At 52.7% G+C, this 23,354-nt stretch overlaps 4 protein-coding genes across 4 annotated transcripts; 2 read left to right on the top strand and 2 right to left on the bottom strand.

Moving 5' to 3' along the window:
* Positions 1-1,525: 1,525 nt before the first annotated feature.
* Positions 1,526-2,854, bottom strand: M406DRAFT_349779 (SCO1 protein; the record flags this gene model as incomplete). Its single annotated transcript, XM_040922503.1, has 3 exons — positions 1,526-2,216; positions 2,305-2,514; positions 2,612-2,854. The coding sequence occupies 3 exons, from the start codon at positions 2,852-2,854 to the stop codon at positions 1,800-1,802; spliced, it is 870 nt and encodes a 289-aa protein (XP_040779539.1). The 3' UTR covers positions 1,526-1,799.
* Positions 2,855-3,757: 903 nt separating this feature from the next.
* On the top strand, positions 3,758-5,181 carry M406DRAFT_230964 (uncharacterized protein; the record flags this gene model as incomplete). Its single annotated transcript, XM_040915854.1, has 3 exons — positions 3,758-3,871; positions 3,989-4,490; positions 4,592-5,181. Coding segments are annotated over 3 exons (1,206 nt in total), but the record flags the coding sequence as incomplete, so codon positions are not given.
* Positions 5,182-14,541: 9,360 nt separating this feature from the next.
* Positions 14,542-15,582, bottom strand: M406DRAFT_327003 (uncharacterized protein; the record flags this gene model as incomplete). Its single annotated transcript, XM_040920157.1, has 3 exons — positions 14,542-14,862; positions 14,919-15,304; positions 15,396-15,582. 3 exons carry the CDS (start codon positions 15,580-15,582, stop codon positions 14,542-14,544), a joined length of 894 nt encoding a protein of 297 aa, XP_040779537.1.
* A 5,818-nt stretch (positions 15,583-21,400) lies between these two features.
* M406DRAFT_56167 (uncharacterized protein) lies at positions 21,401-22,101 on the top strand. Its single transcript, XM_040924570.1, has one exon. It carries the CDS (start codon positions 21,472-21,474, stop codon positions 21,628-21,630), a length of 159 nt encoding a protein of 52 aa, XP_040779536.1. The 5' UTR covers positions 21,401-21,471; the 3' UTR covers positions 21,631-22,101.
* Positions 22,102-23,354: the final 1,253 nt, after the last annotated feature.

Below are 23,354 nucleotides of genomic sequence, written 5' to 3'. Positions count from 1 at the left end.
CTGCTGCGGCTGGCTACCACCTGACTGGCCTGGAATTTCATCAGGTGTTTGGACCAGTGACGAGCCGCTCTGGTGCGCCCCCAGGTCCAACGTCTCCATATTGTTCAAGGAGAGCACCGACGAGCGCGAGGAGCTGCCAGTAGGTATGGGTGGTCTTCCGCTGAGGCGTTTTCCACCCACGCTGGCAGAGAACTGCCTCTTGAACATTGGTTCTTCGTGTGCAGGAGGTTCTGGCTCGGCTATGTGAACGGCTGCAAAGAGTGATATGGTCAGCGTAAGTCACTCCGCAGGAGCAGACATATAAGAGTAGATAGTCTGCATATTGACTCCCGAGAAGGCGGAGCGTTTACCTGATGAAGATCAAGCATTTGGGCAACCCTCCCGACGCCTCGCCATGGTCATCACAAAAAGATTCCAGCACTTGGAGGATCTCCCATATGAGTATACCTCAATCTCACAAAGCCCAGAAGCGCTGCAAGACACCAAGGCAAACACAGATAATCAGCACTTGCGCTGTGCCATGTTGAACAGGCAGGAACGAGAATCATATGATGTTTGGTAAGACAGTGGAGGCAGAAAGCCCTCCTCGCAGATTTCGGGGGATATGCTTACCCTTCACGGGCCCGCTGGGAGGCGTGCGTGCGACATCGTCGTCGGTCTTCAGGGCGGACCTGATGGGTTGGCCATGGGCGTTGAGGATGGGAGGCGTGGACGTAGACATTGTTGAAGTGATTTGTAAGTAGTGTTGTGCTCGAGCTTGGGCAACGAGGCCTTGTCGAGATTGAACCGAGCTCGATGCTAGAGAGAACGAGGAGCAGGAGGAGGTGGTAGATTGGAGAGGGTGATACAGGGACTAAGTGTCTGGGTTAGATAAGAAAGAAGCTATGATCCGGGCAACGGCAGCTAGGGATAGGCACACAAGATACACACAAACAGGCTGTATGTACTATTGTCATAAGCCTGATGTGTTAGTAAAATGCTGGTAGAATGAGAAGGAAAAACAAACTCGCTCTATGGGGACTGGGAGAGGGTTGCTCAGGTACAACAGAAGCAATTCGTCTGCGAAATTATCGAGGCACATGACACGGCGAAGGGACACGACAGGGTTCAAGGTTTTTTTTTTCTCTTGCCCCTAGAGGTGTGCTCTATCTTCATGTGTCAATTGGTCATGATCGTTGGGCATTAGCAGTATCGATAGCCCCCTGGCGCAGCCCCTCCAAAGCTCGAAAGCTCTAATCCTGTAGAGGGTGAGGCTCGGTTGGGCCCGAAAAATGACGTAAACACCCCACGGAGCACGGCTACATTACGGTTCTCCCCAGCGCTCATGTGCGTAACCTGGCTGTTTACCTTTGTTGAGCCTGGGGGAGAACAGGTTGAAGATCATTCTTTGCATGTCATAATGAGTTCCAGGAGCGAGAAAGGAGGGGGGGGGGGGGGGGGAGCCTTCTTTTTTCCAACGTACACGTGCTTATGAAGAGCCGCCCTGCAGCTCAAGGTCTAGGTCAAAGCTGTAGGGTTTCATTGGACCAATTGCGTGATTGTTTTTCTCTTATGACTGCAGGGCCTCACATGCAACTATTCTCGAAACAGCATCCCTCTTCGATGTCAACAGCCCATGCAGTTTAGCCTCTTGGCTTACAAGATCTGGGGTATATCTGAAAGCCCTCGTATTATATACATAAATATGCATTGTTTTTTTCCCACAGTGCAATGTTCCTCGGACTGTCGTGATATGAGTGGAGAAGCCAGAGCGCCTTAAATCTTTCTTTTCTTCTTCTCTTTGCTGCCCCATGTTCTCTTCAACTGTCCCACGTTTTGATGTGGCCCGAGATGATCTGAGCGCCCTGTTCGGGCGAGTGTTGTCGTCCCAGGGCCTCCACGAAATTGCCTTCGGGATCCATTAGGTAGAAGTAGATGCTGTGGTCCACCAGATAGTCCTGTCCCGGCGCCACTTTTGAAGGCGTGCTAAAATACACCCTGTACGCCTTGCACATAGCCTTGATATCGTCGTACGTCCCCGTGAGGCCCACAAACTTCGGGTGGAATTCGGCAAGGTACTTCTTCAGCTCCTCGGGTCCATCGCGCCCAGGGTCGCACGTCACAAATACGGCGTTTAGTGCGCCCGGTGCTTGCTTTTCGACGTAGTCGTACATGATGGCCATCTTGTCGAGCTCTTCGGGACAGATATCGGGGCAGTGGGTGAAGCCAAAGTAGACCTGGAGTAGAGGGAGAAAAGAACGCGTGTCAGCGAGGGACGGCAATGTACAAGCTGTGTAAGCACGCAACGTTGCAGCCGCGACGTACCAGAGAGTGTCGTCCCTTCAGGTCGGCATCCGTGAAGGGTTTACCATCCTGATCCACCAGGTTGAACGAGCCTCCCACCTTGGGTTTGCCGACCGCCTTATTCGCCTCTGCTATCCGCTTCTTTTGCATGCGCCCCTTCTCGGACTCGAAATACCACATCAGGCCGGCAGCCGTCGCGACAAACAGTACGGCTGCTTTCCAGGAGAACGGCTATAGCAGCACGGTCTAACGTTAGCTTTTCCCCTGTCTTGATCCTCCTGCTAATTTTGCAGCAGTGCACATAGGGTGTTGAGGTCTCTCTGCATACCCCTACTGAGTACCGACTCTTTGCCTCCTCAATTGACTTGTATTTGAAGCGCTTTTGGATGAGGGGTTGGTGCTTCTGGGAATGGGCGATCGATCGCAAAACGGTGGGTCTCTGTATGGAAGAGGAGCCCTGTGACGAGGAGAGTAACCGACGACATGATTTCGATGGTGTTGATGATGCTGCGGCTGAGATATCTTGGAAGCTGCGCAGCAGTGCCCTCGAGGGTGCTATGGACCGGGCCATGGTGGTGTGCTTTTGGTGCAGACAGAAAGACACAGTACAAAGAGGAAGTATCAGGTGATAATGTCCAGGATGAATGGGAAAAAAGAGTGAGGATGAAATTCAGTGTTAGACACGTCCCAGAATTTCCTATTCTTCAGCACTTGTATTGATAGATCGCAGACTATCAACTCAAAAAGATGAAGAAAAAAAATAAGGACCTGCATGGTGCACAGACCATCTTATGGGTCTCTGGTTGATTCTGCAAGGCGCCTGATCCCTGTCCCCTGCAAGCTTTAGCGGGCCCGGGCGGAGAAGGTGTGCACAGCCAATCAGCCTCGCAAACTTCAACTTCCCATCAAGAAACACATCGAAGGGAGCCAAACAACATCACCCAAGTGTATGCCCTCATCACTTCCCTTTCCTGCTCAATTCGACACAAGTTCTTCTTAGTCAGACATATTCTTCTATACTGCAGGGTTTATATCTTTGTATTTATTTTTTGGGTACATTGGCGCGGTTGATACTTGCTGCATTTGCATCTTGTCTATTTTGTTCTTTCCCATTCTCAAACACCGTGTGGCAAGGCACATGTCCATCATGGATTCTGATAACAGGTTCTATTCTGACTCACCCCACACGCTGCAGAGCTCAGCAGACTCGCCCTCAACTTCAAATATGGATGCAGTGCCCAGCGGCGCTGCCTCAGTGATATCTGACGCCAGCATCAAGATGGAAACTGGCAGTGGTTTTGACGGCGAGACAGACATGGCAGATATACCAGATTTGCCCATGGCTGACGGCCTCCCCACACCGACCACCAACAAGAGCGAGCCTCGCTCATCACGAACTCCATCTTTCTTCTCGCAGCTGGACGGCTCATCAGCAGCAGCCTCCCCCTCTACGAAGCCCTCGGGCGCGGCGCGAGCCGCCAAGAAGAAAGGTACGGCGGCGCTCGTCAAGAAGACTTCAAGCCGTCGAGGCCGCGGGGGCTCACGTGCCGGTAGGGCCGCCCGCGGAGGTACCAGGGCGGCCACTTCAGTTTCCAGGCGCGGCGGGCGCGGCGGCAAATCGTCTAGCTTCGGCCCCGGGGAGACCCCCACCTCCCCTCCTCTCGCTGCTACTGCTGCTTCGAGCGATATCGACGGCGCCAGCGAGGGGCCCTTGTACGACGAGGAGTCCGACCACGGTCCCTACTGCATCTGCCGCGGCCCAGACGACCACCGCTGGATGATCAGCTGCGACGTTTGCGAGGACTGGTTCCACGGGGAGTGTGTCGGTGTTGATAAGACCATCGGCGAGGCCCTCATCGTGCGTTACGTGTGTCCCAGCTGCACTGATGATCGCGGCATCAACGTCACCAGGTACAAGAAGACGTGTTCCCTGGAGGGATGTCTCAACGCCGCGCGCATGTACGAGGAGGGGTACGCGGGGAGGAAGGGCGCCATGAAGCCGCTGACCTACTTCAGTGTCTTCTGCAGTGATAGACATGCGGACGAGTGGTGGGAGCTGCTCGTGCGGTCACTTCCCGAGCAGGGGAAATCCATGGTCAACGAAGCGGAATTCACAAGGGAGCAGTTTATGGGCTTGCTGGACGGCTCTAACCTGCCCAGTTCCGTCGAGGGGGAGGTGCCCTGGAGTGTTGGCAAGATACCTTTTGGTGAGATCCCACTTTTGTCTTTCTTCCCTCTTCTGATCTTATGGCTGGACAGCAAGCGTTGCTGCTATGTATGATGAACAGCTTCACTGACAACACTCTAGACGTTCCGTCCGACTTCTGGGCCAAGGTCGATCAATGCTACGTTCTCACGCCTGAAGAAGAAGACTTCTTGACCACGTCCGCCTCGGACCGCTATGCGCTGGCCGAGGAGATTGTGCTGAACAAGAAGATGCAACAGCTGCTGGACCTTGCGAACGAGCGGCGCCGGGCGGCCATCACCGCTGGCCTCTTCGAGAAAGACGTGTGCGGTTACGACTGCCGCCTGGACGTCGTTGGCTGCCCTGACGACTTCTCCATATTCGCCAGGTCGGCGCAGGGTGAGGCCATCTACAGGGGCAACAGCCTGGCTGCCGAGGGCTGCTTTACCGACGAACAGTTGTGGAAGGCCAAGGAGGATGCCGAGGCCGCCGGCAAGGAGCTCAACATGGAGACGGCCGGCATGTGCGAACGCCGGCGGTGCAAGCCCCACGCCTCGTGGTACAACACATTCACGAGGAGCACCAGGCTGGTCATCAAGGAGCTGGCGAGGCAGGCCAAGGAAAAGCTGGATGCCGAGACGAGGGTCAAGGAGGCAGCAGCCACGAAATATCTCCGTCTAGGCCACGAAGAAGTCACCATTCGCAGATTAGATGTGTGACGGAGTCTGACTGAGAACAGAGATCACATCTGTTTGATAATTTGGGGACCAAGGATTGTATTGATGTCATGATTAGCAGGCACAAAACCTGTCTCTCTCTCTCTCTCTCTTTTTCCCGTTTCCTTTGCGAACCGGGAATTCTGATGGCTGTTTCCAGGGACATGTCCCAACTAGTAATGAATATCACGATGCCTTTTTTTTTTTTTCAAGCTGTTCGTCCACTGTAGCAGAAGACGTACGTGGGTGGAGGAACTTGAGTAGGCAGTTCCGCCAGTGGTATCTGGATAGCTTCGCCAGATAAAGGTCGAATCCTCAAAGAAGCTACTTCGACTATAAATGCATACATACGCATGAAGACGCATGTATACACACTTGCACACATCTCCTCTTTGACGTCGGATGCACCAAGACTTCCACCTCGAATCTATTTTGTTTTCAAGATCACCTAGCTATCAACCAGGACCAGCTCTCCTTGCCATAATCGTTTGATCACTTAGCAGAACTGAGACGGAGTGCTTGAAGAGATAATTCACTTATTTCACCAAGTATGGCTGTTGCCCTGTTTTAACCTCACTAATTTATCACAGGCTTGGAGTCAGGTTCTATAGGCTGCTCACAATTGCAAGTTCAACCATTTTGTTTTTCTCCCGCTCAACATACAAGATCTCAACACATCCAGTGGCAGAGATGCGGCAACAGGCTCAGCAATTGGATGAACCCTGACAACATCATCATCTTCCTCCATATCTTGTCACGCCCCAAATCCAACGGTCATATCTGCGGACACCATTTTGATCTTAGCTGCATCCTCGCAGCAAGGGGTCCAGATGTACAACCTCACTTGTACCTTGGAAGTACAGGAAGTACCTGAGCTACCATCTCTCGGGCCTTCAGGGGCTCCGCTACCGCCTTCGAGAACCGAGGCGTCCCGATAGCAAGCGAGGGGCATATGTCATCCCTCGGCCTCTCAATGCCGGTCCATCTGAAGCGCGGAGGCTTGCAATAGGTGACGTCCAGCTATCCAGACGCAGAAAGAGTGAACTACAGGAGCTGTGACGGTCGCCCCCATGGACCTTGTCACAGATCACGGTGTGTAGTTTCACCCCGCTCGTTCTCTCTCCAGGAGAGAGATAGGAGAGAGAGAGAGAAAAGACCCACGATCACCCTTGGACAGTCGCTCTCCCGTGCTGGGCGTCGATCCAAGCAGTGCATACCACCCTTACCCTCTCCACCCCCACGACACGGATTGAGTCGTTCCGTCGTCTTGGCTAGCTGCTCCAGAGACCTGCGACGAGGATAAACAGCGAGGTAACCAGTACATCAGGTTTAGTTTCGACCAAGCGCAAGCGGATCCTCTTTTCCAAGGCAGTCAGTTCAGACTGTTGAACTCCACCAGCGCCACCATGTGGACTACCACCACACCCCCCCTCTCCTCTTTCTCCTTCCATCTTCATGTATCATGTAATGGACTGCAGTAATGTGTGTACCAGGCAAGCGAGGATGGGTCACGTTAAGCTTGATCTTCGCTTAACAGGGATGAAATAAAAATCCCCCCGCCGTCAGAGGAGTCAGGGCATCATCATCTTCACCATCGTTCATCCATCAAGGTCGTGAAACACGAGAGGGGATCGCACCCGCCGTCCCATGGCCGAGACGACACCACCAGCAATTTGAGATGAAAAGGAAAAAGGACAACGAGGGCCGGCCACGCCACGGGCCAATATTCTCAACATAGGCCGATGACCGCCTGCAGGGCGCCCCCGGAAGGCGGGGGATCCACCGACACACACATCGTAAAGCCCCCTTCTCCGTGGGTGGTGGGTACTGGTATTTAGGCGAGGTCTGGGGCTTCTCGAAACGACCCTACCAGGTCCTTCGAACCGAAAGGTTTTCCAACGGGGCAACACATACCCAGTCTCACCACTCGAGAAAAAAAATTAAAAAAAAATTTCGGCGGCCTACGTCGTGATGGTGAGTGAACCCTACCCTGGTATACGAGAGGGTATCATTGGCCCAAAGTACCATAGTACATAGTCATGAACCAAAAAGGCTGGCCGCCTAGAGGGGTGTCTAAGGGTGGATCTACGCGGATCCTCGCCGTCCCGAGGATCCCTCTGACGGCACTTGTATGAAATACGCTTGTTTTTGAGCTTATTTCGTCATGTTATAACCTGCTCAACTGGCTGCTGCAGGACGTGGATGCGATCCAGCGCACACAATAAGGGCATATTGGTTATCGCCTTGTGCCAAATTGGCGCAGGATTAACAGAGAATGGAGTATAGCACAATTCTCTCATCAGAGAGTCAAGACCAAGAAGAAGTAGACTGGGTATGGGAACCTATCATGGCATGAGGGAGCATGGCATAGTCATTATTTGAGCTGACGGAAAGATATCCAGGCCTTTGCGGTAGCTAAACAGGCCCTTGTCTCCAGAGATGTGTCTGCTCTACTCCCTGCTACACAAACCAAGTCGTGGCGATCTTCATCGAGAACGATAGAAGGGTTGGACCCTGGGAATCGATCGATGAAGACAGACGTCACAGAATGTCATCTCCACCTGTGTCCCTCGAAACGTCCCCGCGGCCGTGCCACCATTGCCTCGACCAGCAAAGCAGTGGTAGCCCTGTAGTGAAAACTCTCACAGCAGAATCATCATCATCAGATGAATCCGAAGTATGGTACCGAAGGGGAGGTGGGCTGGTTTAGGGTGGACGGTATACATACTGTAATCTGGGCACTACAAATGACAAGTTTGGTTTGGTGGCCTTATTGTGAGACCCTTGACGCCGGAGCTCGCAGCGGCAAGGGTGCTTAAACGAGGTAAGCTTACATCCCCCCCCTCCGGCTGTATGCAGCAGAGTGCGGAGCACGGCGGGATGGATGCAAAGCTTCCCGAACATCTGGCATTCTTTTCGTCTCGTCTCAGGTTGTGCCTGGGATTTTGACAGGCGCCTCTCTGGAAGGCTGTGTGGGAGGGGCGGAAACGAGGCGGCGACTCTTCCTCTCTCTGTCTCTCTCGTCTGATCTCTCTCACCACCATAATCATGCACAATGTACATAGTACATGGTATGTTGTTGTAGATCCTATGATGTCTAGGCAGAGTGGTGGTGTATTAACCGCTGCGGCTGGAAGAGGTTGGGGGATTCTGCAGCATGATGTCCAAGAAAAGGTGACTAGATTAAGGCTAACGCAGGCTACATGCAGTAGGCTCTTTTTCGTCCTGATTTCTGGTCGTTCATCCTGTTGTTGAGCTGTTGATTGGCGTCAGGACAAACAACAACAATAATAATAACAACACCACCGCCATCATCCACCAGTACCTTGGCTCCCTGTGATCAATTACTACCTATTACCTCAGATGTTGATACCACGAGCCGAAATACAAACCAAGGCCCAAGACCAATTCTTGACTCGAACCTCTCATGGTAGCGTGCATTATTGTAACAACCCCTGAATGGTGCAATACGACCCACCCCACTTGAAAGCACACATGAGCAACCCAGTGAGTGCGTCGACGACTCAACGAACAATTCGAAACCGAGAAGAAGGACATTCAAATCTTGGTTCGGGCTCAGATAGACAAGTGCTCTAGGATCGATTGAGTGCAGCATACGCAGCATACACAGTGTCCCTCCTCCCCGACGTCTGATTAAGGTTGGCCTCCTGGAACCGGCCCACACGGCGCAAGAACAGGAGGACTGAAACACGGTCACCGTCAGACCTCGACTGCCAAGGTCGAGACCGCCTTTCCGCCGAGTTTCACACTTTGCTGGCCTGAACGACTGACTGACTGACTGACTGACTGTTCTGTCTGACTGACTCTTGTTGTATAGTACTATAGTAAGTGGTCGGATCAGGACTTACTCGCAAGCCACTTCCGTCCGGCTCCTCAGCCATAGGGAGGCTGTGGCTTCGTCGGAGTACAAGCTACAGTCGGCCAGGCGCCGTGGAGAAGCCGCCGTTGCACCATCCTTCGGTACCATCGTGCTGCATGCTTGGCCAAAAGGTCCTGAATGGAGGGCAGGGCCCATAGAATATCGCCACTAGGCCTCACAAGGCATACTCAGCGCACACAACTTCGTGGCGGTCTCACATCCACATACTTCTCCTTGCCCTCGTCGTCGTCGCCGCTGCCGCTGCCGCTGCCGTCACGAAACATTTGTCCGTGCGTGTAGTGACTTGGTTCTCGTCGCTGGTCGCTCGGCCTCCCAGCCATCCTGACTGGGCTGAGACATCGACAGCCCTATGGATTCTCGCCTGCTGCATGCGTTCAGGCAGGTACATGTACAGGCGTCCCTGAACATTGTCTCTGTTGTTTTGGGGGGGGGGGGGCGGGGGACGGTTTAGGTACCACCTCAACGAAATAAGACATGGGGCTCGTCGACGACAGTACCACCGCGATAACATACACCCTGGTGTCGCCCATTCTGCACGGAAAAGTCGAGTCAAAAGCAGACGCCTCGCGTAGGTGATTGGAGGGTCAGAAGGCGTTAAGAAGCTGCAGTCGCATGCAAGGACATTGAGCAGACTCTGTGTGTGTGTGTGGCCTGCATCAGCCTACAGAAGCCAAGCGCAGAGTCCGCAAAGGAGGGTACAGCCAGCCGTCATAATGCCGAAAGATCGCTGTACTGAGCCGCTGGGACGAACCCTAGTCCAATCGTTGGGAGCATAATCCAGAGGACAAGACGACAGGTGGCATTGAGCCCTTACCACACCCTCACCTCAGTCCGGGTGGCAGGTGATCGTCTGACCTTGGGGGTATGGCGTTGATACTGACCGCAAGGATGCTGAGACACACGACGATCTAGCCAGTGTAATGCCAAGCCCGGAGGTCGAGTCTGGTATGGACTTGGCGTCCAGCCTCTTCGAGAGCCGAGATTCCCCTTCCCTGCACTATGGTACAGTAAGAGTCCCGAAAAGATTCAATAAAGAATCAATTAAGAAAAAAAAAAAAGAGAATTGGGGTTCATTATTGACCTGACAGTACTCCTGTAGCACGAGAACTAGTTCGCAATAGTCATTTGTATTGCTTCGCCTGGGCAATTCAACAAGTGCATTACAAACTTGGTCGTTGAAACACAGAGTCGCAGGCAAAACATGATGATCAGTGAAGGTACTTATTACGCACCGATTCTCCTCGCTCTGCGGTGCGGCTCTGCCTATGGCGTACATCCATTCCACGTTGTATTCAAATATTACACATGATCCGGGTTCCTTAGTAACAAGTTCGTCATGCGTCGATCGCTGCTGGCTGTGAACATTTTGCGAGACCGCTGTGTCTCTGGCCGCCTCAACGGAAGATCTACAGTACTACTACTACTACACAGTAATTTAGGCACATGCTATGTACCATAGTAATGTGTTACCTTCGGTTAGGAAGGGGTTCTCCGACGTTGGAAGCCCCTTGCCCACCCCCCGGGGAAAATTCCCTGCGCTTACCGCAGGTCTGGCAGGGCTAGCAGCATTAAGCTTAAATCTCCAACACGAGAGAACTCTACTGTAGTGTACCGGAGTACCGCGCCACATGGTAGGAAATTCCTGCGCTTGCTTCTTTTACTATTACAACCTTGGAAGGTCTGACAGGAACTTGACACTCTGGGCAGAACATAAATCCGGCTTTGTTGTTTGTTCACGGTCATGTGTGAGTATGAGTGAGAGTGAGGGAGAGAGAGAGAGAGAGATGGACTTTGTATGAGCATTGTCGCAGAGTTCCCCCAAAAAGGGCTTTTGGGCGAAGTAGGCTTGCACTTTTGAGGCCTCTCAGATTCAATGTTTAAGGAGGTAGGGGCCAGAAAGCAAAAGAAAATGAAGAAGGATTCATTCATCCTCGTGGCAATCAAACAGAAAGGCTGTTGCATGGGGCTGGCAGGGCTTATTTGGGATCTGCATACTAAACAGGATACCCCAGCTCTGTGCAACATGGGCTGTATTGTTCCTTTACTCTGGTACCCAGTACCACAGGAGGAAGCTGGTAACAGAAACACGACCCCCACCTATTCCCCTGCCCAACTCCACTGTAGAGTGCTAACAGAACCACCCTGTCGCGGCTCCACTTCCGTCAACAACCAGCAACCTCGGACCTCATGTCATGACTTTTCACCACTTGGCTGTGTTCATGCACATGGTGATGATAACTTTGGCCTGCAAAGCATCCACCATCTATCTATCTACATGGGATTTTCACAGTTCTAGTCTCCTTAATCAATGTCTTTCTTTTCTTTCTCTTTCCAAAGGTAGTTTACCACGGTACATGTGGCGTTTGATTACTGATGACGGTTCCCAAACCTTGCGTCTTTGCCCTTCCATGTCGTCGAGTCAGAGAGTTTGTGCCGTCTATCTGATGGAGCAGGTCAGGTGTCACACCCGTGCGCGGGACTTCATTCAGACTTGTCTAGATGGAACAAAAGGGATGAAGGCTTCACGTGCTTGTCAGGGCGCTATCGCAGAGCTTACTTACGGTTCTACCCGCACAGCCGCTAATCAAATGTCTGTAATATGAAATCATTTCACAGAAAACGATGTAGGCTGAAACCTTAAAGGACAAGAAGGAACTATGACTCAGCCTCCGAGCATACAACGATGGGCGCAGCTCCTCCTCCTGGTTTCCCACCCCAAAACCCAAAACCCATGGCCGTCCAGCCTTGAGCTTAAGCGGAAGCTGAAGCAGCTGACCTGGAGGGAGGGGAGGGGAGGGCAGGTGGGGGATAAGGGCAAAAGAGTAAAGTAAGAAAGAGAAGGGCAAAATAAAACTCTGCTTCCGCACGATGGAGACCAAGACGGGGCCGACCACAGTAGTGGGCCACGAGAAAGGAAAGGATCCAAAATCCTCACCTTTACATTATGCTACTGCTGCTGCTGCTGCTGCGAATGCAAATCCGTGGCTCACCGCTCAGTAGCTCAACGGTTCTACCAAGATGATCAGCATGAGTCTGCTTGGCTGCCTCCCATTCCCAGCCGGGCAGGCCGCCGACGTGTGGGAAAAAGACATTGTTGGCGATTGTCACAAGGATCCCCAACCCACGGTGATCTCTCTTTTTCCTCCCCACTCACGAGTGGGCCGATATGTGCCGGATAGCCATTACTGCGTTATCATGTGTCTTGTCTGGGCTTGTCACGAGGAGGCATTGTGAACAGTAGCAGCAGTCTGCTTGGGTTTTGGACGCGGCACTTTCGGCTGTTCATTATGGGGGGAGGGGGGCCAGTTAGGTAGTATGGGGCGGCGCACAGCTGCCCCCTTTTAGCCGTAGACCCAAACCCTATTCCAACACGCCATCCGTTCGCCCTGCCTTCGCAGATTGAGGTTCTTTCTTCCTTTTGGTTTTGTCTCTCTTCTCTCTCTTCTTCTTTTCTTGTTGCTGGTCCAAGGGCTCGTGGCTACAAGGATGGTTCATGATGGACCCCGTTGGAGTAAATCAGGAGAGAACATGACGTCTGCGGCCCGCCCGCCCACTATACGGTCTCTTTCTCTCAGGGGCTGAGGGTGTGAGGACGGGCCCGGCTTGAGGCGAAGAGTCCGTGCAACTGTGTACAATGGAGAGTAGACACACAAGCCAAAACCATAACCGAAAAGGCAGCCCAGATCTGAGGAGGCTTGGCGCGGGGGGGGGGGGGGGAAGGGGATACGGTGAGAGCGTGTGAGAGGGTCCCTCCAGGCAGGCAAGCTCGGCATGGAGACGAGGGAACAAAGTCCTCACTCGAGCACATTATCAGATTGCCCAGGGAGCCAGAAGATGCTGGGACCATCGTCAAGGGTCAAGGGCATTTGTTGAGGAAGATCTGCGGGTCCATAAGGCCCCTCCCCCTCCCCCCCCCCTCCGGTGAGACAAGTGGGTTCCAAAGAGGAATGATATAGAAAGTAAATGAAGAAGGCTACCACGAGCGATACCACTGTTGAACCGGTGACGGCGATGCTGACCTCTGGAAGAGGATTGTGGCAGGGCCAACTCCCGCCACCCCAAATAAGTTCTGAATTTGTATTACGAGAATCTTAAACCTACACTCGACCGGCGATCATGATCTACTGGGTGGGCCATTGGCAGGCGATCACCCCAAGACTAGCTCACGGAACTTTCCTTCTCGCTAATATAGCAAGTGCCGCTAGAAATTCTACAAATGCCAAATAGAAAATAAAATCAACCTAAGTAATGACAGAAGAAGACGAAGAATATCTCCTTTGGGGGGAGGGGGGGAGGGGGAAGGGGTCCCGGAAAGAAAGGAAGGAAAAAATCCAAGAATGGGAACTACTGCCCCAAGCTCCCAACCCACCAGGGAAGAAAGAAAGTCGACATGTGGGAAAGAATCCTCCGAGGCAGGGTCAAGTGATCAGCCTGACTTCGAATCCCGGCATTGGTAAGATTGAGTGATGTGATTTGAGATTGGACCAACCGGTGATCTGCGCCCTTGGGCCCAGGCCGGGGTTCAAAAAAAAAATAAAAAAAAAATTTAAAAGTCCCAATGGGAAGTTACCGGTATTTGGCCATGGAGGATATCATTGAAGCCGGGAGACTACTTTTGATCCACATGGACTTCCAAGAATGGTACTAAGTATGCAAAGTACGTAGTAGGTCTGTTGCTGTCAAAAGAAAGGAAGCAGTACATTCAAAGTCGGTAGCGAGTTGTCGGGATGGACAGTTGTCGGAAACCGCACCGCAAGGATTTGTTTGTGTACTTTTAGAGATTGTATCATGGGAAAACAGGACTAGAGGGCGGAAGGGAGAAATGCAAGATGAACCATGTGTACATCATAGTGAATGATCGATTGTAAGTGGCTAGCTATTCAAGAGTTTTTGCCTTTTTGGAATGAAACCATAGTATGTAAACAAAAATCCAAAGAAGAAAAAAAATCCAAAGTAGTCTTTGTCCCGCCGCTTGTGTGGGTAGATCCGTTTTTTTTCTTTTTCTTTTCTCTCTTTCTGTTTTGCAACACCCCCTCCTTCCCAGCCCCCCCCCGTCCGCCAAGCCAGAGAGAGTATCACAATTCTTTGCTGGCCAAGTCAACCCCTTCCCCCCATGCTGCTACCACCGTGAAACGCCGTGCAAATGCATCAAAAGTTGGGCTTGCCCTTAAACGAGGGCTGCGCCTTATACGCCATCCGTTTGTTTGTGGTATCATGCCAGGTTTGCCCCATGTCCTTAGAAAACCGTTGCCCAGGTAATTGTACCGCGAGGTATCCCGAATCCGTCTGTGTCCCGTTATGATAGAGAAAGTCGCGCCCATTACAAATGTAAGATAGTAAGATAGAGAGTTGGTGGTGGTAAGGTCGAATGTGTGAGATGAAGAGAATGGTGATTTGGTGCCAGGCAGCAAGCCGCTCTCTCTCTCGCTCTCTCTCTCTCTCTCTCTCTCTCTCTCTCAAGACATCGGGGGTGAGCCGGAGCTGCTGCCGTCAACGTTGTGGCAGCCGCGCTCGTGTCGCTTCATGTTGCTTCGTACACTGAAGGCCTTGCCGCACCCGGCATGGGGACACTTGAAAGGCTTCTCGCCGGTGTGCGAGTGGCTGTGGATGCGGAGTGAGCTGGGACGGGAGAAGGCCTTGTTGCAGGTCTGGCAGATATAGCGATCTTGAGACTGAGGGAACGAGGCTGCCGATGTTGGCGAAATGTAGTGGTGGTGCTGCCATGGGTTGGCCCCAGACGAGGGCACAGCGACGCTGAGAGGCATGGGAGGGAAACTCTGCAAGGTCTTGTTAGATTCATATTCTCATCACGGGCAATTTATAGATCACGTACCTGAGGCAAGGGCCGCTGGTAGAAGAGACCTGAGACCTGGGGCTGCGGTGGAGGCGTGGGTTGCATCGTAGGGTAGTAAGAAGGGATCCCTGGGTTTGAGATGTAGGACGAGACAAAGGCGGGACCGGTATAGGCAGACTGAACTGGGATGCGAGGCACCATCTGCTGACGTTGGGCCTCAGAAGCCTCAACATGGCTCATCGCATGTGCTGAGGTGAAGTAGTAGTTCTGCGGCACCTGGCTCACTGGCTTGGTTGGTGGTGGTGACTGATACCCGTCGAAGGAGGCATCTGATGACATGGGCGGGGTTGGTGGCAGAGCACCACAACGGACAGGAGCATTGTAGTGAGAGGAGTTTGGGCGAGAGTCGGAGACAGGTGATGGTGCTGCTTGCTCTTGTTAATATTCTTTGTTTTCCCTTTCATCATCCCAACCCCGGGGGGGGGGGGGGGGTTATCTGTCGGCTGTGGCTCTTACCTTGCTGCGAAGCCTGGAAGGTTTCTGAGGTGGGTGATCCACCGTCGGCCAATCCGAGCAGATTTGAGATGGAGGGCAGCGAGCACTTGGAGGTGTCGTCCATAGGAGGTGAGGGTGGTCCCTGGGGTTGCCCGTATCCGTAATGCGTGTTTGGTTGTGCCGAGTAAGACATCATCATGGTAACCATCTTTGCCTTTTGAAATGATTATGTTCTTCCCTCCCAGAGGTGAAGTTGTACGGTATGCTGGCGGCGAGATGGATAGTAAAGAGATGACACAAAAAGAGTATTAAATATTACTTTTGTGTGGCGAGCAGTTGACTGAGAGATGTTGAAATGGGAATTCTGAGAATTCACAAGAGTTGTAAGTGCTTTGAGTATGAGGAGCCTTTTTCTTCTCTCAGATGTGCTTAGAGGGAGAAGGTGGGAGGGGGTGGATATCTTATGTAGGTGACCACGAGGACAAGTGCCATGTGGGAACGGTAAGGGCCCCCAAGGGTAGTAGAGCATGTAGATGAAATCTCCCGAAGCAGAGCACAGGACGATCAGGCTAACGATGATGGACGATGATCCTGGACGGATGTGCCGCAGTAGCAGCTGTCACAAAATTTGTGCGGGTCGGTCTCTCATCCAACCTCTTGGGGGAACATGAGATGACCTTGCCCAGCAAGGCGTCGATCTTAGGTACTTGTCCGTAGACAAGGTGTACCAAACGTACTACGGTACCGTATAACTCGTAGCGCCCTGCTCGACGTTGCAAAGCCCTTGCCTGACTCGGGGTGATCCCTGGCGATGCTCGTGCATGGTGGGCCGGTCCATGAGCCCCCATGTCGGTCTCTCCCCTGGCTGATCGTGGTCAAGGGTTGTGGGATGGTGTGGACCACAAGCTTAGGTACCAGGGGGTATGGGTGGGTGTGTGTTGGGTGTGTGTGTGTGGTCTCTCTTGTCTCTCTTTATTCTCTCTTCTCGCGAGGCGGCTGGGTGGGTGTGTACCAGTACATAATACCCAGGACTCGGTGTGGGTGGAGTGGACCACCTGTGTTACCTGCTGCTCCGCGTTGGCAGCCCACGATGCAAAGGTACTGTGGTACATTGGTATGGAACAAAGGTACCCTTATACGCTGTACAGCATAGCAGCAGATCGCTCCTCGAGAATGAGGGAGGAAGGCAGGAGAGAACCAAGGTCTGCAAGGACTCGCATAGGATCTGCTCAACGAGCCAGACGGCTATCCGCCAATCCGTCAACCCACTTCATGCTGTGATCTCCCGGAGTCAAAACTGATGGAGCGGGGCGGAACTGGATCTGCCCGAGCCCGCAGAGTAACCAGCCTGTCGATCACTCTGTTGTTGTGTTGGCTCTCTGCTGTGGGCAAGGGCGGACGGGGTGGAAAAGAGATGTGGACGGCACGAGATGAGGCCTTTGGCGAGAATGAAGATAGGCGCGCCAAATTGCGATGAACATGCCTAGATGGGAGGCTCCAGCACAAAGGCTAACCCGAACGAGGGTGAGCATTGTAGCCAATTTTATGGGCCACGGATCAGCTTGCCCATTGCGGTCTCACTACCGCCGTGAGCCCAACAGCCTCGACAAGAGATCACTTGTGGGAGGACCAGGAATCCCGTTCATACCATAAGTTCTATGGGGATGTGTCGCTCGGACGACAGGGTTGCCCCGAGTCGGTCCATCACGTTCTTGAGACGAGCCACGACCAGAGCGCCTTGGGAGCTTCATCAATGCTGGTCAGCCCTGGCTTGGGGCTGCGACCGGATTGCCCAGCTGATCTTATGCCGAACGTCGCTCCCCCCATATGCCATCTCAAAACTTCAAAACATGCTACTTTGCCCCGCGTTCGGATGAGATGCTGTTCGCCGTTCCAGAATTTGGGCCCCCCTCCATCAGTAGCTTCTCTTGTCGAACTCATTTTGACCAAGGCATGGTTGCTAGACGTTTGAGCCACCACCCGGCTCGATTAGCCACCACTTGCTGCTCTCTGCGCAGATCATACCGCGCGCTTGGTAAAGATTGACCAATCTGATTCTTGAGTGGACCAATGGATCATCACTTGGTTTCTCCCTCCTGGACACGGAACCACCCTCGAGGGCGGATCCTGAAAGTGTGGACTGCGGACGTGCTGCCACGTCCAACGGAGGCGTGTCTTTCAGGTTTCCGAGCAATGATGACGTTGTTTTCTTCTGTTTTCGCCATTGTTGTACACGCTGTCCACGCAGTGAATAACAAGCCCCTGCTCTTTCTTCTTTCTCTCTCTCTCTCTCTCTCTCTCTCTCTCTCTCTTTTGAGCATGCACCAGCTAGAAAAGCAGTCGTGTTACTCTGGGGTCACTGGGGTGCCAAGCGTTATCGTGACCAACAAGGCGTAAATGCTACAGGTAATAGAAGGGGGGTTGTGCGAGCGTCTTGAGGACTTGCGCCCACGATTAACAGGTGGAAAGTTACCTGGCGGAATTATGCCCACCGGAACGGACCCCCCTCTCCCCCCTCTTCCCGCCCCCAACCCCAACTAAAAAGTGATGGACCTGGGGATTGAGGTGCAGCCGATTGCACGATGGCTGCGAGGCTGGTCCACGTCTTGGTCTCTGGTCTCCCATATTGCTGCTTGTGCGCTCGTGCTGGAGTAGGTTGTCAGGAGTCTGCTGAGACGCGGCTCACGAAGTCTCAAACAAACCGGATCAAATAAGCTTGTGTGAGAGGGATAAACAAAAAAACAAGGTTAATTGACATGAATGATGCGACTCAGAGATGAGTAAGGCCAAAAGCCCCCCAGGCACCGCCTAGGGAGGCTTGTCCTAACAAACCCCCCCCCCCCCCCTTCGCCAAAGAACGGGTTCCAGATCCGTTTTCAAAGGGGGCGTGATCGACTGTACTGTAAGGAAACAGACAGGGGTGGTGCAGGCGAATTAGGCGCATCCTGGAGTATGTTGTCGCCAGGCAGCTTGGCATGAAGCAGAACCTTGTGATCCGAGACCTCCGGCCTCACGAGGGGGTTTTCCCGTGGGTGGGCTCATGGCGCTTTTGCATCCCCAGTTGGGAAAGGCAGAGTCTGACGATGACAAGAAGGGGGTAGACTGCTTGAGGCCTTCTCTCCCTGGGCCTTGAGGGTTAAGTCATGGTCAACATGGCATTAATGTGTCATTTGTCTTGTATCACACAGTAGTGAAGATCTCTGCACTTGATCTGAAGCTTCGGATGTTAATGCTTCCTCTAGTTGCATCTGATCATGCCTTGGTCTGATCAAGATGCCATCCAATGTGTACTATCCTCTGTCAACTGACCTCATGTTCAGCCAGTCTGACTGGCTGCAACTTATGCAGCGATTGATCTGGTGGGCGCTAGTGACATCTTTGCTATCTTTACCATTCTACAGAGGTCTATAGTTCTCAAGACCACTTGTAGATGTGAATGAAGGTGTGTGGACGAGATCTATTGATGTACTGTGCCGTACTGTGCAGGTGTGTATGCACAGGTGGGTGGATGTAGAGTACCTCAATCAGCTTGTCTGAGGACATTGAAGACAGCCTGGAAATGCACAGGAATTGGATTGGCCACACTTCGTTTGAGGTCATATGACGTGAGGTGAATGCACTGGAGAGGGGCCAAGACCTGCCGTGTTAGAAGATGCGAAAGAGAGGCTTGAAGTTGACTGCTTGAGAACTACTGGAAAGGGTAAGTGGGGTTGGTAAGGGGCAGCGTGTTGGAGATGGGCAGGTCATTGTACCAAGCAACAACCACCTGATGTCATGGCATGCAGGCAGCATCAAATGCTATCATTTGTTCTTTCTTCTCTCATCTTCACTCTTCAAAACCTCACTTCTAGTCCCATCCCATCCCATCCTCACAGGCCGCATTCCCATCATTCCCTTGTGTTTCCTTCTCTTTTTTTTTTTTTCCTCGTTGGGAGGCAATAGCTGATGCTCCAATATGCCAGGTCGTGCAATCTGCGCACACACACATAGTGAGAGAAAGAGGAGAGGGAGAAGAAAAGGCAAATACAATCAAGGTTGTCATGACATGTGACCAGGTTGACAATCACGATGATCTCGTGCCCATCCTGCAACTCCCCCGAAAGATCGCCCATTCCCTGGCTTCCTTGGGCTCGAAACTGGGCTTTGGAGATACCGGCACTGCGATATGTAAGCGATTTCGCAAAGTTCGAGAAGGTCTGCGGGTTCGCGGATGTCAATGAGGCTGATTACCGTGGTGGTGGTAGCGATCAGATCCCCTGACGGGATCACACGCACCTGTGCTGTGCTCTCTGCACTCGTACCATGCAATCTCTACGGCTCTTTCACTATTATCTATCCACCACCATCCAACAGACACTTGGCCCTATGGTAGCAAGAGTTCTCGGCAACAATCCGCACACCACCTACATTGGCAGGCAGGAAACATGCTCTCGGCTCTTGTCCCCCATCACATGTGGTGCCCCATTTCTACGCCGCTCTGAGATATTTGGGTGTCCACGTCGCACATAATGCAACGCCCCGCGCGCAGGCGGAGACGAGTGTTGGAGAAGCAGAACCATGGCCGCTGGCCTCGGACCACGTGCATGCGGGAACATCCTCGTTGCGCTCCCGTGGTAAGGCTCAAGTTGGTGGTCCATTTCCGGGATTGGTGGCACGCCTCCAGATGCTGGTTGACCGACTCAAAGCTAATAGTGTGAGTTATAGGACAACTTCCGACGACACATAGATGCTGGACCAGGGCGAACACGCGCCATGAGGTAGCCGCGCCGGCACTAGCAACCCATCTATGGGTATGGAGTATCTGAGCTTGTGGGTGTTAAAACGCTAATGCATATGCGCGCAGTAAGAAAGAAAAAAGAAGAACAAGAACCCGCACACCCACCGCCCCTCCTCCTAAGAAGTAAAAAAAAACCGGCGATCTACACGGGTCGTGAGATGGCGTCTTGGCGCTACGGTCACGTCTTCTGGACATCTTGCCCCCCCCCCCCTGAAGCTCAGCTTGGAGCCCAAAACATGGCAACGAGCCCCCTCCCCAAGCTTCGTCTCGTCCGTTGGGTCCTCATATCGTCAACCCCCCCGTCCTCGGTTCTGTCGATCTCTGCCCCAGAATTTCAATTCTCCTGCTTTCTTCATTGGCCAACCCCATAATGTTCAACGACCACTATCACTTTGTGTTCGAAGTCCGATGTATGACACGTGCCGCCTTTTCCTTTCTCTTCCCCTTCTTCTCTCTGGCAGCTTATTGTAATTTGGAGCTTACATTATCAGAAGTACGACTTGTCACCGACATGATTCGTCCACCAAAGCCTGGCTAGTTCAGCCTACTCAGATCAAATGATCGACGACGACGCCGCAATTGCAGCGCTTGTGGACTTCAATACGACACTTTCGAAAGAGGACCCCACCCTCTAATAGTGCTTTCTTCTTGGCTGGCACGGCACTTCTCTTAGGCCGGAAGACGTCCATGTGTCTCTGAACGACGAGGACAGGATTCTCCGCAAATGACGATCGAGCCCGGGTCCGCCTGATGATGGCTTTACAACTAAGTTTGGCTGCACCAAGGACTTACTCCAACAACCAAATTCGCAGGATCGGCAGGATTGTCGTGAACCCAGCCTATCTGCCATCCTTTTGATCTGATGAGAGTGGTCCGAGGGGGGAGAGGAGGGTTCTATTCGCCGATCACCTGGAGTCGCCGACGGACTGCACTGATCCGCTGCTGGTCTCTGCGCATTTGCCAGGAGAAATCTCCTCGGTCCCATTCATATCTGTTAGCGGAATTACTGCTCACTTCGAAGCTAAATTCGGCATTACCACTAACGGCCACGACCCCATCTATCGTGGTAGCTCGATGTCCAATTCCCACCCTGTTCATCTCAGCAGCAATCTTGACCATCTCCATCCTGTGTCTGTCGGTCAGTGGGGCTCCCAGATTTACCCGACCACAGCGGCCAAGGCTCATTGCCAGGGGCCAGAAAACAATACAGCTTCTAGAAAGACGTATCTCGCCGTGCCTTGTCTCCTCTTCGGACCACGTCAGTTGTGTGGGTAGCGCGGGCAGCCCGTCTGGTCCAACTGCCAGGCAGCGCTCTAGCCAATGTACCCTCGTCTGCACTCAACATTCGAAGGAGGTCCGGTCTATCTGCGTTTGGGCAATGATATTCGACATCGACCAACGTGCATTGCGGAGCGGGTCGACGAAGAGCTTTCCTTCCTCAGCTGTTCTGCGGCAGTGTGCACAGCAACATCGCAGTAATCCTCCTCGAGGTTCCGGCCCGCACTCTTAGCGTTGAACTGCAGCGGTGGACCATCGTCATTTACAAGTGGAAACTCGTCTCCAATCGGCAAAGTCAACTACAAGGGCCTCCCTGAATGATCGTCATGAGCGCGTGGCACTGTCAGGGTTGATCCAAGTCACGCACAGCCTGCCCATAATCTGCTTTTTGAGGTGCGTGCGTGCAAAATAAGTTTAGTTGATGGACGCTCAACGACCAGAGGTCGAATACTCTTGGCGGTGCGCTGTTGAACAGCATGACACGTGTGTGACAGATTGTCACGTAGCATTTTGTTTTTGTCAACGCAGTTTTCATTCCACGACCCCTTGCAGCGCTGGCCTGCAAGATTTATTTGGGAAAGTCGATTTTTTGTGCAAATCCAATCTCAACCCATGTTGGTTAACTCCTAAATCCAGGTTACATCTCGTCATCATGGCCTGATTTCAATTGTCTACATCCCGGTAGCTCGTTGTCATTTGGGTTCAAAGAGGGAACTGTGGAATGATTGTTGTATAGAGGGTCTTTTCTCAACTCGACAAGTCCTCGAATACCCCCCCCAACGTCAAGTGAGACCGCCGATCAAAGTGGCGTACTTCGAGGCCTCACTCCAGCAAACCCTTTACATAACGGTCAGGCAGTTTGGTTATCAATGTGCGCCGGCCGGGGGAGCGAGTTGGATACCAATCCGGGACTAGAGAAAAGCCAACGCCCAACGGTCTGTCACGCGGATAGCGACGCAAATGTCGAGCCTATTGCAACGACATGCTGTCTCAGCCACCGAAGCAGATTCGGGGTATTTTCGGTGCTTGCCAGCGGATGCTCCAGACTGCAATGCAATGCTAGGACGCACAGCATCTGGTCTGCTCGCGCTCTCTCCCAAAACCACTTGATCATCGCGATAATCATGCAGTGTGACACAACCAGGTCGAGCTGCGACCTTACCGCCGGGTGAGACCGGCTCGGTCCATCCATAAAGGGTCCAGTAGAATGGGTACACGATGGCTCACCGCCCGAGGTGACCATGTGCCGGCTGCAATCGGGTAAAAGATGAGAATGTATTGGTGGGCAGTGATCGGCATCGGAGAAATCCATCGTGAGCGGATGACGAGAAAAGAGTCTTAGATATTTGGTTGACGGATGGATAATGCAAAGAATGAAGGGCGACGGGCTGTGTTGACGTGGCGGCTGAATTCCGAGGACGTGCGAGGAGGTGGACAAATACGACGCCCCCTGTCAGCATGCACTCGGATTAATAGTACAGCGTATTCGTATGAGGTGGATCGTATAATTCCATGCGCAGCATCTCGACTGCAACGGCATGATGTTGACGCCACGTCATTGCGACCTTCTCATATCGATATGCAAGCCAGTCTCACGAGAACAGCTGTCTCGTACGTGGAAGTGGCCGATCTCTTGGGCATGATAACTGCAGGTACTATATCTTTCATCTTACACCTCGACGCCTCGTAGATGGGTTGTGTACGACCTCGCAGGCGGAGATCGCCCTGCTGCGAGCCATCGATCTTTCCGAGGCCGGCATTTGTTGCACATGCAGCAGCAATATCTGCTCTGATATACATATGGGGGCTGACTGTACGTGTGTGTGTGTGTGTGTGTGTGTGTGTGTGTTGCTGAGTTGGCAGTGCAGATGCAGCACAGGGTGGCATCGGCATCAGGGTATCCTGTCGCCAATGGCGTTCCTTCT

The sequence above is a fragment of the Cryphonectria parasitica genome (genome assembly GCF_011745365.1).
Source record: "Cryphonectria parasitica EP155 unplaced genomic scaffold M406scaffold_2, whole genome shotgun sequence".
NCBI classification, from domain to species: domain Eukaryota; kingdom Fungi; phylum Ascomycota; class Sordariomycetes; order Diaporthales; family Cryphonectriaceae; genus Cryphonectria; species Cryphonectria parasitica.
Note: the sequence above shows the minus strand (reverse complement) of the source record. Positions and strands in the feature narration are given on the sequence as shown.